Source organism: Gorilla gorilla, chromosome 15 (assembly GCF_029281585.2).
Source record: "Gorilla gorilla gorilla isolate KB3781 chromosome 15, NHGRI_mGorGor1-v2.1_pri, whole genome shotgun sequence".
NCBI classification, from domain to species: Eukaryota; Metazoa; Chordata; class Mammalia; order Primates; family Hominidae; genus Gorilla; species Gorilla gorilla.
Window position 1 is genome coordinate 80,299,562 of NC_073239.2, and position 17,452 is coordinate 80,317,013.

At 41.6% G+C, this 17,452-nt stretch overlaps 1 protein-coding gene across 3 annotated transcripts in view; it reads right to left on the minus strand.

Moving 5' to 3' along the window:
* The window catches only part of PPP2R5E (protein phosphatase 2 regulatory subunit B'epsilon), a 170,914-nt gene that overhangs the window by 13,055 nt on the left and 140,407 nt on the right, over positions 1-17,452 (minus strand). For all 3 annotated transcript variants that reach the window (XM_055362003.2, XM_055362002.2, XM_055362004.2), the window contains 6 exons: positions 10,022-10,152; positions 8,223-8,282; positions 6,819-6,927; positions 4,957-5,010; positions 4,802-4,852; positions 2,651-2,770 (listed from right to left, as the gene is read on the minus strand). In XM_055362003.2, the coding sequence (XP_055217978.1) occupies positions 2,651-2,770; positions 4,802-4,852; positions 4,957-5,010; positions 6,819-6,927; positions 8,223-8,282; positions 10,022-10,152 (525 nt within the window). The remainder of the gene's footprint in view (positions 1-2,650; positions 2,771-4,801; positions 4,853-4,956; positions 5,011-6,818; positions 6,928-8,222; positions 8,283-10,021; positions 10,153-17,452) is intronic.

Genomic DNA, 17,452 nt, shown 5'->3' on the forward strand with positions numbered 1-17,452 from the left:
ATTTAAGCTCGGCTTCGAAGGAAGAAGGAAAGGGCATTCCAGGTAGAGGGCATTAAGGAAAGGAGGACAGAGGCATGGACGAGGACAATGTGTTTGGGAATCATCAAAGCAAATGAGGTAGCTGACACAGATAAAGCAGGAGGCAAGGAGAGGGAGAAAAAAAGGAGTAAGAATGAGGCTGTTCTGAACATTCTAACTGGTTAGAGGAAAATCCTAGGTGCCTCCTTCTTTACTGGCATCCTCCCATGGTCTCTTTGGACATTCCTCCAGAATCCAATATTTACCTGCCATTTAACTCTAACAACTTCCTTAATCTCTTATATATCCATTTTAATATGTAAACCCACTAATAAAAGTATGTATCCAGCCCCTTAAAGAGGAAAGGTATTGTTTATGCAAAGTTAAAAATTACTGTGTCTGACAATAGGACAGAGCCACTACTTTCCTGGGATCCACTGTCCTTCTGCACACACAGAGGCAGTGTCACCAGCGTGCAGACCTCAGATCCTAATGCCATACCTGAAGCAAGCAATGAAAAGTGCCTGGCTACATAGGGTGGCCACTCAATAAATGGATGAACCAGCAAATTCATTAATAAATGTTTGTGGATGAACCAGCAAACATTTATTAATGAACACTTAATAAATAAGAGCCTCTTCCCTTTGTTCTCAATTTTACTTCTGCCAAATAATTTAAAATCCTTTTTTCTTTCTTCGACAAATTGAATTGTGTCCCCTCCACAATTCATATGTTGAAGTCCTAATCCCCAACGTGACTATATTTGGACACAAAACTTTTAGGAGGTAATTAAGGTTACATGAGCTCATAAGGGTGAGGTCCTAACCAGATAATACAGGGGCCTTATAAGAAGAGGAAGAGAGTGAGATTGCCTCTCTCTGTATGCACATGCCAGGAAAGGCCACGTGAGCATACAGCAAGAAGAAGGCCATCTGCATGCCAGAAAGCAGGATCTCACCAGAAACCAACCATGCTGTCATCCTGATCTCAAACTTCTGGCCTCCAGGGCTGTGAGAAAATAAATGTCGTTTAAGTCGCCAGTCTATGGTGTTATGTTATGGCAGCCCGAGCTGACCAAGACATGGCCTCTCTTTTCTAAGCTTCTGAGTATCGCTTAGGCCTTTCTGGTGATGCTCTTTTTTTTTTTTTTTCCTTTCTTTTTTCTTTCTTTTTTTTTTTTTTTAGATGGAGTTTCGCTCTTGTTGCCCAGGCTGGAGTACAATGGCACGATCTCGGCTCACTGCAATCTCTGCCTTCCAGTTTCAAGCGATTCTCCTGCCTCAGTTTCCCGAGTAGTTGGGATTACAGGCGCCCGCCACCACGTCCAGCTAATTTTTGTATTTTTAATAGAGACAGGGTTTCACCATGGTGGCAAGGCTGGTCGCGAACTCCTGACCTCATGATCCACCCGCCTCGGCCTCCCAAAGTGCTGGGATCACAGGCATGAGCCACTGCGCCCAGCCGATGATGCTCATTTTCAAAAAGATACTTGTTCCTTGACCTCCATAATGCCAAACATCCTGCTGAAAACTGAAAAAAATAAGGTAAACAATCCAGATGTGTGAGCACTAAAGGCCCTAGGTGGTATCAAAATATCTATATACTGTTCTGTAATTTTTCCATTTTTATTCAGGCTTGTCATGATTTCTACCTTCTTTTTTCTTGCTTTGTGGTACAACTGCTAGACTGCCATAAAGTCACTGCTTTAACATATTAACATGTCTTTTGGTCAGAAATCAAAACAACAGCAGCAGCTAGTGTCTCTAACTATACAGCATAGTTGACAGCTTAGGGAAAAAGTCCGCCATCAAATGACACCGTTAGAGGTCTGGTTCTGCGCTAAGAACCACAGTCTGAACAATCTCTTCCAATCAATAGGCAGAGTCTAGGTTTATGAAACGGGCCTTAGGTGAGACAGCCAAAGAATCAAACCCCCCAGTGTGCTCCCCCAGTTTACCCTTCTTCCCTCCTGTGTGGGTTCCACAGCACTGCAGCCATGGCCCCAAGAAAGAAAAGTGTTGCCCCGAGTGGCCACGAGGAGGCAGAGCAGTGCTATGGGAAGGTCACTGGCTTTAGCAAGCAGCTACACCAAAGATCAAAATTTGACTCTACTCTCTATTAACTTGGGACCTATAGTAAATTGTTCTCCAAGCCTCATTTTTTTTTTTCATCTAGAAAAGCTTCAGAGGATAATGGGACATTTATAAATAATGTACCTAAAGTATCTAGCATAGTAAGGAATATTAGGTTTTCTCCTTTTCCCCCTAAACATTATTTGGCATTCTCTCTTACACACTAGAGAAACCTCACCAGCCCACTTATTTAGAAATTATCTGAAATACTTTTGACTACTTTGAGCTTCAGTGTTCACATCTGTATGTCTTTAAAAAAAAACATAATGCCCTCCTTGCAGGGTGTTAGGAGAATTAAAGTTACTGGAGAGAAAGCACCATTACTGTGGCTGTTAGGCAGCAAGTGCTCAAGATAAGCTGGCCACTATTAAAATTATCATCATGTGAGGGGATAGCAAATAAACAATAGGTAGCTAGGGTCCATTACATTGCTTTTGAAACAAATAAAATTTAAGCAAAATAACTCATGCTCCCTGGCTCATGTCCTCTTTATTACTAACCTGAAAATGGGGGCTAGATACACACTTGGCGATTTGTTTAAACAAAGGTTCTTGGATTTTAACAAATTGTGAAGGTTCAATCACATCCAATATTTCTTCCAGTTCCCCAAGGAACATGACCTGTAAGTACAAGCAAAATACAAGATGTGAGGCACATCATGAAAAAAAATCCATAAGAACAAGGAGGATTAATGAGAGTTTGGACTATTTTAAGAAAAATTTACACATAAAACAAAACATACATGAACCAGTCATTATCCCATGTTAGAAGATGTTCGTTCCACAAAGAATTCACCATAGGGTACTTGGAAAAATTCTACATACTTGGAAAAAATACTCTACTTGGTATATATATTACATAGAACGAGGGACACTCACACACTGCACCGGCCCCTGAGAAGCAAAACTGACCCCGTAGGGCCTTCCTCTCTATTATTAGTAATCCAGCTCTCTTTCCACAACACTTTTTTTTTAAAAAAACAATGAGAAGGTGGCCCTCCTAAATGGAAGAGCAAAAGTTCAAATGTGGTTATTTGCCAAATACGTATAGCCCCTGCTACATGCTCAATGCTCTAGAACGCACTCATTAATACAACAAAAAGTTCAAGAAACACAAATGAGCAGACTCACCCACATGCAGGTGCCACTTCAAACCCATGAGCATGCACTGACGCATTCTCGACACACACACACACGCTTGCTCTCTATAAAGCACAGTGAATCTTGTGAACTCAGCACCGGGTGCCGCAAGTAACAGAGTTTTTAGATCACAATATGGAGCCAAATCTGCAGTAGAGTCAATTGTTTTAAATATAATTGGAAAATGACAGATAAATAAAAACCAGTTTACGTATTTAGCTACGAAAAAATACTTTGAAAAAAATAAAGTGAGCAATCAAAATATGAAAAATAACAATGCCTTCATATTTTGAGATGTATCTGGGTAGCAATGCACAGTTCAATTTTATCTAACAGATTTTAAGAAATTAAATGACTTTCTGAAATTAAAATAGAGTTTGGAGAATTGAAGCTGATTTGAGAAGGAAGGCGTTTCTGCCAGAAGTAAAATACAGTAGACCCTTGCCATTTGTTAATATGTATATGGAATTTCTCCCAAAGTTTTAACCAAATATAAAACTAACAGCTGATCTTTTGAGCCATTTTCCACATGGTTGCTAACCTTCCAGAAGAATGGCTGCAGATCTGGTGCTCAGTTAGGCTCAACTCCAGCTAAGAAACTCATGCACTACCCCATAACAACCTCACAAAGTAGTACGTGCCTGGTGAGTTCTCAGCAAAGGTACAAATGATTGTAGGTCTGAACCCCCCAGGGTCATTTGTGAATGGCTGAAACTAAAGGTCTGTTGTCTATTCTAAGATGACACAGCAAGATCCACCTATACTATGCTTTAAAATGAGTATTTGGGCAGGCTGCTCTAGCATCTATGTACAGTGACAGCAAAACCTTCATATTATGAAGGGGGCCACTCGGAAGGGAACATCAACAAAGCTAGACAACTGGACACCTGATTGGGGCCTGGCCTGGGCTTAGCGAGGCTGAAGAGCACAGTGAATAAAAAGCCAGGGTTTAGGAGTCAAGGAGGCGAGTTCTGGCCTAATCATCTGTACTTACTTAGTGTACTGGGGCAGGCTATTTAACCTCTCTACAGTTTCATAACTAGTAAAACGAGTTTTGACAGCCCTGCCTTATAGAGTTACAATGAGGTTTAAATGAGATGATGCAGTTTTGTTTTGTTTTGTTTTGTTTTGTTTTTGAGACAGAGTTCACTCTTGTTGCCCAGGCTGGAGTGCAATGGCACTATCTCGGCTCACTGCAAACTTCTGCGTCCCGGGTTCAAGCGATTCTCCTGCCTCAGCCTCCCGGGTAGCTGGGATTACAGGCATGCGCCACCACGCCTGGATAATTTTGTATTTTTAGTAGAGATGGGGTTTCTCCATGTTGGTCAGGCTGGTCTCGAACTCCTGACCTCAGGTGATCTGCCCGCCTCGGCCTCCCAAAGTGCTGGGATTACAGGCGTGAGCCACTGCGCCCAGCCCTGATGATGCAGTTTTATACATGCTTAGCCCAATCCTTGGCACTCAGCAAAATATTCAGTAAGCTATGAACACTCTCTGACAGTAAGCACTTACCTCTTTTTGACTACATGTTTTAGGCCAAAATTTCATTAACCCCCTAATAACCTAAAATGAAAAGGAGAAAAACAAATGGCATTTAATTTTTTCATATATACTTCTGGGAAAGGTAATTTTTCTTAAGTTTTTGAAATTATGGAAAAAAGACTTACTGGTTCTGTGAGTGAAGGATCTTTCTCCAGAAACTGTACTATACAATATGCCAGCTGAGTAAAAAATAAAACAAAAGGCAAAATTTTAAATTCTATACAGTAAGGGCTCAAAAGATACACTATTAAAACTTCCTAAAAGGTTTCCAGATTGGTTTTAATAACTTCACATTCAATTCATTTTAATTATCATAAAATCTATATAAAGTAAAATAAGAAACTACTTTTTCAAGCCAAAGACTAATATTAACAAGGCTCCAGGGAACTTTTCTTTAAAAAAGAGTATTAGGACATGAAATATGCAGCTAATGAAAAGCAGAGGTGAGTGAGACATCACACTCAGCATATTGTGGAATTATCTCACCTACATACACTTTGAGCTACATCTCAGGGGCTTCCTTTCTCTCTTTGCTAATATCAACAGTACTGAGTTTTACTGTAGTTCCACAAGAGTCCTCTATGGGAAGTAAGCACTTAATATAATAAAAACTTTGCCAATTGCCTGAAATGGCACATGCAAACTAAAGCAGTTTCACGAGGAGATAAAAGGTTGTACCTGCCAGTCAGAACCTGGAGAAATGTAACAATAGTTCTACATCTGGTACTAACACATCTAAGTAAGATTGTTTAAAATAATAATCATGAAATATGATATCCCATTTCAAAAACCAAAGGCAAGATTTGTAAAAGGGCTTGTAAAGATTCTTGGACAAGAAAACCACCCTCGCAAAAGAACATTTTGATGGTGTTCTAAATTAGAAACATATGGATTAATTTTTCCTCGAAATACAGAATTTCACATTTAAAGAGGAACAGTGCTTAGAAAAATGTGTCACGTTTTTATGCAAACTCAAAACCTTCCCAATGGGGGGAAGAGGGAGTCAGAGTCTGGCGGTATTTAAAATCTTCCTATCCAAAATTTAAAATACTACCCAATAATTTATCTACCCCCAGTGACATGGTGACCATGCAAGGCAGTGTTAGCACAAAAATTAGAATGGGGACAAGACAGGGTATGCTTTTTAAAGTGACGAAGGCTTAAAGGAAAAAAAAATGTGAAAATACTGATTGATTTGTTTACTTGTGAGAGTGCTTGTGTGTAGAAAGTGATAAAGACATGGTGAGTGACCTAGAACAGGAGGCAAAAAGGGCAACTGATAGACTAACGCAAAGTAGGATGGAACAAAATATTCAAGAACATTAAAACATGATTACATAGTCCAAAGATCTACATCTGCTAAGCTCCTGTGCATTTTATTATATGTAATAGGTTCAGTATGTTATTGTGTGCACTTGGGAAAGTCATCTAAGTTCTCTGTAAAATAAAATGACCAAACAAGGGCTCCTCCCTCTTTAAAAATATTTCCATGATTCTACTGTGCATAGAAAAAAATGCATACATTTTTATTTCCCTCGGGGAGTATTTTAAACTTAAGTTAAGTCTCTTTCCTTTAGGAATGAAGGCGATAGGCCCGGCGCCGTGGCTCACACCTCTGTAATCCCAGCACTTTGGGAGGCCAAGGTGGGCGGATCACGAGGTCAGAAGACCCAGACCATCTTGGCCAACATGGTAAAACCCCATCTCTACTAAAAATACAGAAATTAGCTGTGCATGGTGGTGTGCGCTTGTAGTCACAACTACTCAGGAGGCTGAGGCAGAAGAATCGCTTGAACCCGGGAGGTGGAGGCTGCAGTGAGCCAAGACTGTGCCACTGCACTCCAGCCTGGGCAACAGAGCAAGACGCCGTCTCAAAAAAAAAAAAAAAACAAAAAAACAAAATGAAGGCTATATCAATATCAAAAAAACAATGAGTTTGCAAACTTTTTATTTTGCTTCTAAAAGTAGTTGTACAAAATCCTCCTACCTGTGCATGGAAGAGTGATAAGCTCCTGACAGTGTGTAAAGGGATCAATACTTTCACCAGAAACTGTTTGTGTTCTGCCTTAAGAGGTAAAGCAAAGCCATTGATAATACTAGGGAGAAAAAAGAGACACAAATTAGCAATGTTACCACAAGTTAAACTGAGACAAACTGTTCTTGTGATATTAATTAAACTTAATCAAGTTGTTTGTACAAAACAACATAATACCCACCCCAGTGGCATTCAGAATTTCCTTTTTTTTTTTTTTTTTTTTTTTTTGAGACAGAGTCATCTTGCTCTGTTGCCCAGGCTGGAGTGCAGTGGCCCAATCTCAGCTCACTGCAACCTTCGCCTCTGGGATTCAAGCTATTCCCATGCCTCAGCCTCCCAAGTAGCTGGGATTACAAGCACCCACCACCATGCCTGGCTAATTTTTTTGTATTTTCAGTAGAGAAGGAGTTTCACCATATTGTCCAGACTGGTCTAGAACTCTTAACTGCAAGTGATCCGCCCACCTTGGCCTCCCAAAGTGCTGGAATAATAGGCGTGAGCCACCACACCCAGCCAGGATTTCTTAATGACTTCAAGGAATACAATAAGTTGGAAGGAAATTTAAGAGAAGAAAATTTGCTTCTGGTCACCCAACAAAGGCTCCTGTGCTCCTAAAATTAGTCAAATGGTTTCCAAAAGCTCTTTATCAAAACTCTTTATTTTCCCTCCCTTTTCCTTCTCCAAATAATGGCCCGCCTTGCTTGCTTCCGCCTTAAATATGACCTTTTCCATTTCCAGACATCATTCCTTCTCATTCCTGAAACCTCTGCCCAGCCTAGGGAAATCACTGAGAGAAAGCCATGTGACTCCACCTTCTTTTCCTCTTCATATTAGGAGAAAAGATTAAGTAATCATATTGTCCAGCTACATTATCCTCCCTTGTGTGTAGAAACTTACACCACAGCTCTTTCCAATTCATTCCACTACTCCAGGCTGCAGCTGTTCAAGGACTATACCTGGATACACAACTCCTTTGAAAATGGCAATCTTTCCAATTTATTATAAACTTGCTTTCAACAGATAAGGCAAAGGACCAGATAGCCTAAAAACTAATGAGAATAAGATGTTTTGGAGTAACTAGCCTGACCACAATTAGATGTACCATCTTTCTAGTAATGAATGAACTGTCAGCTCTTTCAGTCATTCCAGTGGAAATGGCAATGCATACTTGTGGAACAAGGGGAACAGGAAATTGTGTCTTGTAGAGTCAGCTGGAAAATATGCTAACAGGCACAAATGAGAGAGACCCAATGTACATACAGCAAGAGAACTAGGTGAGCATCTCTTGGTGCCACCTGAACCTAATTTTTAAAATAATATTCATCTGAGATTAGCAATTAGAAAAACTGTGCTCACCTTCCTAGTATCTCCAGCAGTTCAGCTACACCATTGAAGTGTTCTGTTTCATAAACAAACCTGAGAGAAGAGGAGAAAGGGGAGGAGAAAGGAGGAGAGGAGGAGGAGAAGGAAGGGATAAAAAGAGGAGGAGGGGGAGGAGAAGAGGAAGAGGAGAAGCGGGAGGAGGAAGAGAAGAAGAGGAGAAGGAGGAGAGCGGGGAAGAGAGGAGGAGAGGGAGGACAAGGGGGAAGAGAGGGGGAGGAGGGGGGGAGAGAGAAGGAGGAGGAGGGGGGAAGAGAGGAGGAGGAGAGGAGGGAAGAGAGGAGGAGAGGAGGGAAGAGAGGAGGAGAGGAGGGAAGAGAGGAGGAGAGATGGAGGAGAGGAGGAGAGATGGGGGAGAGATGGGGGAAGAGAGGAGAGGGAGGAGAAGATGGGGAGAGAGGGGGAGGAGAGTAGGGAAGAGAGGAGGAGAGGGGAGAAGAGGGGGGAGGAGAGGAGGGAAGAGAGGAGGAGAGAGGGGAGAAGAGGGGGGAGGAGAGGAGAGAGGGTGGAAGGGAGGAGGAGCAGAGGGAGAAGGGAGGAGGAGGGGGGAAGAGAGGAGGAGATGGGGGAGAGATGGGGGGAAGAGAGGAGGAGAGGAGAAGGAGAAGGAAGGCATAAAAAGAGGAGGAGGAGGGGGAGGAGAAGAGGGGGAGGAGAAGGGGGAGGAGGAGGAGGAGCACAGGGAAGAGAGGAGAGGGAGGACAAGGGGGAGGAGAGGGAGGAGGAGGGGGAAGAGAGGGGGAGGAGGAGGGGGGAGAGAGGAGGAGGAGGAGGGGGAGAGAGGAGGAGGAGGAGGGGGGAGAGAGGAGGAGGAGGAGGAGGGGGGAAGAGAGGAGGAGGAGACGAGGAGGACAGGAGGAGGAAAGGAGGGAAGAGAGGAGGAGAGGAGGGAAGAGAGGAGGAGAGGAGGGAAGAGAGGAGGAGAGATGGAGGAGAGGAGGAGAGATGGGGGAGAGATGGGGGAAGAGAGGAGAGGGAGGAGAAGATGGGGAGAGAGGGGGAGGAGAGGACGGAAGAGAGGAGGAGAGAGGGGAGAAGAGGGGAGAGGAGAGGAGGAGAGGGTGGAAGGGAGGAGGAGCAGAGGGAGAAGGGAGGAGGAGGGGGAAGAGAGGAGGAGATGGGGGAGGGATGGGGGAAGAGAGGAGGAGAGGGAGGAGAAGAGGAGGAGAAGGGGGAGGGAGAGAAAGAGAGGGAAAAGAGGAGGGGGGGAGGAGAGGAGAAGTGGGGAAGAGAGGAGGGGAGGGGGAAGATGGGGGATGGACAGGTGGGGGGAAGAGAGGAGGAGAGGGAGAAAAGAGGAGAAGGGGGAGGGGGCAGGAGAGGAGGAGAGCAGGGAGGAGAGGAGGAGAGGGAGGGAGAAAGGAGGAGGACAGGGGATAAAGGAGGAGGAGGAGAGAGGAGAGGAAAGGAGGAGAGGAGGAGGAGATGGGGGAGGAGGAGAAGGGGGGGAGAAAAGCAGGGGAGAGGGAAGAGGAGGGGGAAAGTAGGGGGAGAGGAGGGATAGAGAAGGAGTGGGGGAGGAGGGAGAGGAAGAGGAAAAGAGGAGGAAGAGGAGGGTGGGAGGAGAAGATGGGGAAGGAGAGGAGAAGATGGGGGAGGAGAGGAGCGGGGAGGGGGTAGAGGGAGAGGCAGGAGAGTCAGTAGAATGAAGGCAGGCAGGCAGAAAGGGAGAAAGAGAAGTCAGTACACTGTTTTCAGATATTTGAGATTTACTTAATACTTCCATAAAAACACCAACTTTGCTTCTCCTTCTTCCCCCATCACACTCCACTTACCTTAGAAAAATATTGTTAATCTGTTTTCGGATAAATGCTCTAAGACCAAGAAACTTGCCATAAATTCTGTGTAAGACTGTTTTTAAGTAGTCCCGTTCCCGAGGGTCTTCGCTGTCAAATAGCTCCAGAAGCTGTTGTAAATGAAAGACATTATAGCTGTCAAAGGCAGTTTCAGAAAAGGATTTAGGAATTCTATTATTTAAAATCCCCTCCTTCCTTCCTCAAAAAATGTGTTGAATATCTATTATGTGCCAGGCACAGTGCTAGTCTTTGGGTATATCATGATAAACAAGTCAGACCAAGGAGCTTATATTCCACTAAAGAAATACAAATACAAAATAACAACAATAAAAGTAATAATATGAATAATAGCTAATACACATATGGCACTTACTGTGATCATCAGGCAATTTTCCAAGCAATCTACATATTAATCCTCCCAATGAGGTAGTTTTGTCCCCCTTTTACAGAGGAGGAAACTGGGGCACATAGGGTTAAGTAACGTGCCCACGGTCTCACAGCTAATACGTGGTAAAGCTAGAATTTGAACCCCAGCAGTTGAGGACAAAAGTCCGTAGCTCAACCACTGCACTATGCTACCTACTGATATTCCAAATATGCAGTTAAAATAAGCTGACTGCACGTGGTGACTCATGCCTGTAATCCCAGCACCTGGGGAGGCCAAGGCAGGCGGATCACCTGAGGTCAGGAGTTTAAATCCAGCCTGGCCAACATGGTGAAACCCCGTCTCTAGTAAAAATACAAAAATTAGCCAGGTGTGGTGGCGGGCACCTGTAATCCCAGCTACTCAGAAGGCTGAGGCAGGAGAATCACTTGAACCCGGGAGGCAGAGGTTACAGTGAGCTGCGATCGCGCCATTGCATTCCAGCCTGGGCCATAGAGCAAGATTCGGTCTTTTAAAAAAAAAAAAAAAAAAAAAAAGGATAAGCCTTCAGCTCTACTAGAACATCTAGGAAAATGAAAAAACCTGAATCAAAGCAAACATCAAAAAGTCTCAATGATACTGGCAATGGTCCTTTTTAGATCCAGACTCTTGTTACGTAGGTGTGCTCACTCTGTAAATAGCCAACGAAGTGAACATTGATTATTTCTGTATGTATGTTATATGTGAATAACTTTTTTTTTTTTTTTTGAGATGGAGTATTGCTCTGTTGCCCAGGCTGGAGTGCAGTGGCACGATCTCAGCTCACTGCAACCTCCGCCTCCTGTGTTCAAGCAACCAATTCTTCTGTCTCAGCCTCCTGAGTAGCTGGGACTAAAGGCACCTACCACCATGCCCAGCTAATTTTTTGTATTTTTAGCAGAGACAGGGTTTCACCATATTGGTCAGGCTAGTCTCAAACTCCAGAACTCAGGTGATCCACCCACCTCAGCCTCCCAAAGTGCTGGGATTAGAGGCGTGAGCCACCACACCTGGCTGTGAATAACATGTTTAAGTTCCCAAACATTTGTAATCTAAAGTTAATAACCAAATCCTGATAACATCACATCTACATGCTCAAAATGAGGTCCATGCAACTAGTCCAAAAGAGGTAACAAGCTTAAGTTTCAGCCAAACGCCAGTGAGCACAACAGATTCAACTCAATCTCTATCAAAAGTTCTAGCTGCTTTGTTTTTGTATCATTGACAAGTTGATCCTAAAATTCATATGGAAATGCAAGAGAACCAGAAGAGCCAAAATACTCTTGAGGGAAACAAAACTTGAAAGATTCACACTTCTGTATTTCAAAACTTAGTCCAAAATACAGTAATCAAGACAGTGTGGTACCGGCATAAAGACAGACATATGGACATATGGACATAAAGACAGATTAATGGAACAGAATCAAGAGCCCAAAAGTAAGTCATCACATTTATGGTCAACTGATTTTCAACAAGAATGGTCAATAAACACATGAAAAGTGCTCTATTTTATTGATCATTACAGAAAAGCAAACCCTGGCTCACGCCTGTAATCCCAGCACTTTTGGAGGCCGAGGGGGTAGATCACGAGGTCAGGGGTTTGAGATCAGCCTGGCCAACATGGTGAAATCCTGTCTCCACTAAAAATACAAAAATTAGCCAGGCGTGCTGGTGCATGCCTGTAATCCCAGGTATTCGGGAGGCTGAGGCAGAAGAATTGCTTGAACCTGGGAGGTGGAGTTTGCAGTGAGCCGAGATCGCACTGCTGCACTACAGCCTAGGCAACAGAGGAAGACTCCATCTCAGAAAAAAAGAAAAGAAAAGAAAACCCAACCAACAAAGAGATACTCATTGGATGGCTATAATGAAAAAGAGGGATAATAAAAAGTGTTGGTGAGGATATGGAGAAACTGGAACCCTCATACATTGTTGGTAAGAATGTAAAATGGTGCAGCTATTTCAGAAAACAGTTTGGCAGTTCCTTAAATCTCCCACAGAGTTACTATATGACTAAGCGATTCCACTTTCATGTATATATCCAGCAGAACCGAAAACACATGTCCACACAAAAACTTGTACACAGATGTTCATGGGAGCAATATTCATAATAGCTAAAAACTGAAACAACCCAAATATCCATCAACTGATAAACAAAATGGGATGCCATGGAATATTATTCAGCCATAAAAAGGAACAAAGTAACTGATACATGTTACAACATGAATGAATCTTTCAAACATCATGCTAAGTAAAAGAAACCAGACACAGAAGGCCATACAATGTATGACTCTATTTATGTGAAATAACCAGAATAGGCAAATCCATAGTGACAGAAAGTAGAATGGGGAGTGGCTACTAATAGGTCTGGATTTCTTTTTTTTTTTTTTTTTTTTTTTGAGACAGAGTCTTGCTCTGTCACTAGGCTGGAGTGCAGTGGCGCTATCTCAGCTTACTGAAACCTCCGCCTTCCGGGTTCAAGCGATTCTCCTGCTTCAGCCTCCCGTGGGTCTGGATTTCTTTGAGGGATGATAAAAACATCCTGCAATGATACTGTGGTGATGGTTGCATGACTCTGTAAACATACTAAAAACCACTAAATTGGAAACTTTAAAATGGTGAATTTTATGGTGTATGAATTACAACACAATAAATATGCTACCTTTACAAAAAGTCAGTGTGCAAGTTCCTCTGCCTGAAGAACAAACTTGGAAATTGGTTTGAATGTTACTGAGTTGTTTTTTTTAACATTCATCATCATTGCAATAAAGCAAAATTCAGTTCTAGTGTCTTTACAGCAAAACATTTCAAGAGCACATAACACACAAATTAGACTACCATCGTCATCAAAAAGGCTATCCAGATATATGTAAGTTTGACCTCAGGTGATTTAGACATGAGGTTGACACTGACAGCAGAATAAAAACCTCATGGTCAATAATCGAATGTGCTTTTGTTCAGTGTTTTACTTTGAATAAAAGACAGAGTTATGGACAAAAAAAAAAAGGCCCCTCAAACATGGCAGGAAACACAAACTAAAGGATGGTCTTCAAAAATAGGTAGAGACAGGATACAATTTTTAGCTACACAATGCCATCCACCATCCATCTATCATTCATTCATCTGTTCATTTTAAAAATGAGTATTTCAAGTAAACATTTACGGTGTGCTTATTAAAAGCCAGCCAGTGGGCGAGCTGTCAGGGATACAATGATAAGCAAGACAGATACAGTCTTTGCTTTCTCAGAGCCTATTCCAATGGGGAATACAAACAAGTAAATAAACAGCATGTTAAGTAGTTCAGGATGTTGTATAAATACACAGCAGACACATCTACTGTATTTGGAAGAAGTGGAATGATCAGCGAAGGCTTCTAAAGGAAGAGACATCCAGGCTGACCGATGAAGAAATGAGGAGTTAGAAGTGGGATAAGAGTGCTCCTCACAGGTTCAATAGTACATGCTTTTCCTAGCAGCCTATCCAAACAGAAGATGTTGTTAACTACAGCTCTCTGCCCATTCAGCAATACAATAAATACATACGTACTGAGTTCTTTCTATGTGCCAGCGATGGTCCTCATTGCTGGACATACACATTGTTGAACAATTTTGGAGCCCATCAGGGGAGGTAATGGGCAAGTTAATACATTTCTACAGGAAAACATTCTATCTAGGAAAGAAAGGCATGTGGCCCCAACTAGCAAAAAAAAAAAAAAAAAAAAAAAGGCCCCATATAGACTCAGTATCTCTTTATCTATAACATGTTCCAAATGACATACGACCTCTAATCCACCTACCCAATCCACCCATCCACCCATTGCCATTCCAAGGTTAATAGAAATAATTAACCTTGTAAGTTTTATTTTTTAAATTTCGTTTCTACTTTTAAGTGTTTCAAAAGGCTTTAATGAATAACTTGTAACCAACATAAGAGAAGGTTTGAGGGTGTGTAATATTAGCAAAACTTGAATCAACCTTCCTTGTATACTGTTAATCTTGAGTTTAATGAATACACAATAATTAAGCAAGAAATGTTTGATGTTTTCATTAGGCTCTCAACAAAATGCATTGCCGAGTGCCTAACTTTAGAATTTACAAAGCCACAAATATTAAATGTATCATGTTCTATGAGAAAGATGAATTGCAGTATTAAACTATTTTTCTGCTTCTCTGTAGAGAACATGCTTTCGATGATTTTATGATGTATGAGAGAGAAATATAACAGTGCACAGGCCAAAACAAGGTGGGGTAGGATGAACTCTGATGAGCTCTGATTTCCAAAACAAAATAATATGAGTGTGCTTAGTCATATCTATAGTCCCAATCACTCCCACACAAAAAAGAAATATAATCCCACACCTGTAAATGCCTAAGTGGACTGTGCCATCCCTAATATAACAGGTAGCTTGTAGTCAAAGAAAAGAAGTTAAGAAGCTGGAGCGTTTCCAAGGTGATTACAGAGCAAAGACAGACCTGTCAACATACTAACTCCAGGTTTACAAAAACCAGCCTTCTTGAAGCTCACAAATAGGGTTAAACTACATAGTGATTTAGCCAAATAACCTTTCTTTGAACTTCATAAATCTACAATGAAATGAGAAGAGTGAAATGAAAAAGGGCTGTAAGGGTCTTCCAGCTAGGCAGGGGGATTGAACCTCTCTCCTCTTGAATCCTCCCTAAAATGACAGTGAAAGAATAAGAATAGAAGAAAGCCTTGGCATAGACAGGACTGGAGAGAAAATTTAGACTTATTTGTAGACTTCTCAAAGATGGAAGTGGATGACAAGAGGTAACTATCTTAAGTTTCCTCTTTCTCCAGTCTGCTAAGTGTTTTTCCATTCTGCAAGCAGGGAAGAAAGCCAACGAGAAGCAGGCCAGTTCACACCACAGAACCCTTAAAAGGCTTAAAAACTAAAGGCACCAGATATATTTGATGGTAAGGGTGTGAGAAATAGCTAAAAACAGGAGGACTGGTTGAAAGTCTGTAGAAGACCCCCCAGATCCCTATCCCATGTGGTGTACTGATGATTTACAATGTAAGTCTGGAGAGAATGAGTAAGTATCTAATCTTGGAGACATCATACACGTTAAGTAAATCACTTATTGGAAATAATGGGATGAAATAAAACTCTGCATACCTAAAAGTGATATATTTGCCAGCCTTCTTCCCTGACCAGGCTCCCAATTCTGTGTAAGTCAGAAGATCAGAAAGTCCCTTTTGGAAGAAACTGACAGCCTCAAGAGGAAAGACCTACAGATATGCTAACAGCTGAGGGTTTCCTAATGAAATGGCAAGGTCCCTGACCAGTTATGCCATTCAAAGTCACCAGTTGCCAAGTGTCACCATGCAAATATAAACACACACATGCACACGGTAACATACACAAGTTCTAAGCAACTTTTCGGTAGACTAACATGTAATTATGACTATGAAGTCAAAGATCACCAGATATTTTAACACAAAAGACCACAACAAACAATTATAAGGAACTCAGAGGAAACAGGCACAATGCTAGGAGTACCAAAAAAAATTGCAAAAAGGAAACTATTAACATCTTCAAAGATAAACAAATATGCTGGATCCTTGAAATAAAACAGAGTGCTATTATTCAGGTGGATATTCAGGAAATTTTTTAAAAGCTTTTAGAAGTTCAACATATAATAAATAAAAATTTTAGCAGAAGCACTAGAACATTAAAATGAGCAACTCTACCCCAGAGCATACAACCAAAAAACAGAGATAATATATAGAAGAAGATTTTAAAAATCAGAAGATCCAATACATAATAGCAATCCAGAAAGACATGGAGACAGAAAAATAGAAAATGAAGAGAAGGAAATTATCTGAAGAGTAATTCAATTCAATTTCCAAGAAAAAAAAAGTCATCAATGTCAATATAGATATGGTCCATTAAGTGTTCTGCACAATAAATGAACAAAGATCCACACCAAAGCACATCACTTTCTGGATGTGGAGACAAAGAGAAGATCTCAAAGAAGATACAAAGAAGACAGGTCATTATAAAGGATAAGGCATTCGCCTGGTGCAGGCCTTCTTAATACCAACACTGGAAGCTGGAAAACAATGGATCAATTCCTTAAAACATCTGGGAAAGTTCCAGATTTACACTTAGCCAAAATGTCAATAAAGTATGCAGGCAGGCAGGGCACAGTGGCTCACGCCTATAATCCCAGCACTTTGGAAGACGAAGGCAGGCTGATCACTTGAGGTCAGAAATTTGAGACCAACATGGGCTAACATGGTGAAACCCTGTCTCTACTGAAAATACAAAACTTAGTCTGGCGTGGTGGCATACACCTGTAATCCCAGCAGCTGGAAGTTGCAGTGAGCCAAGATCGTGCCACTACACTCCAGCCTGGGCGACAAAGCGAGAGTCTGTCTCAGAAAAAAAAAAAAAAATGTAGGCAGAATAAAGACGTTTTCAGACAAGTGATCTCAGAACATTTACATCCCATTCATGCTTTCTTAGGAAGAATCTAGAAGATATGCTCCACCAAAGAAGAAGTTAAACAAGCAAAGACACAGTCTAGAAGGGCACCAAACGGAAGTGCTGGGATGACTGTGTGGATGGCCCAGAGTGCCAATTAGAGCAGGATGACCAGGGCTCCAGGAAGAAGGTCTCCAAGAAAAAAAAAAAAGGAACTGATAGACTAGTCGATATGTGGGCCATACTGAGAAGGGCTGTATGGTTACTCTCAGAGAATTAAAGCACACACTAGTGATGAATACACAGGAAAGCAAGTAAAAAAATAAGGCACCTATTTTCCAGGGTTAAAAAAAGAAAAAAAAAAGCTCTACAAGAAAAGAAATGTAATTATGTGCCTTGGAATGAACAACATGTATACAATAGTACTCATCTATCATGTGATTCATTCAAATTTTGTGATATAACAAATGTAGAGAGGGAGTTATAGTGGGAGATACATAATGGCTTACAGTAGGAAGTCAATAGACATAAATAAAATCTAAAATCACAAGTTAAAAAATAG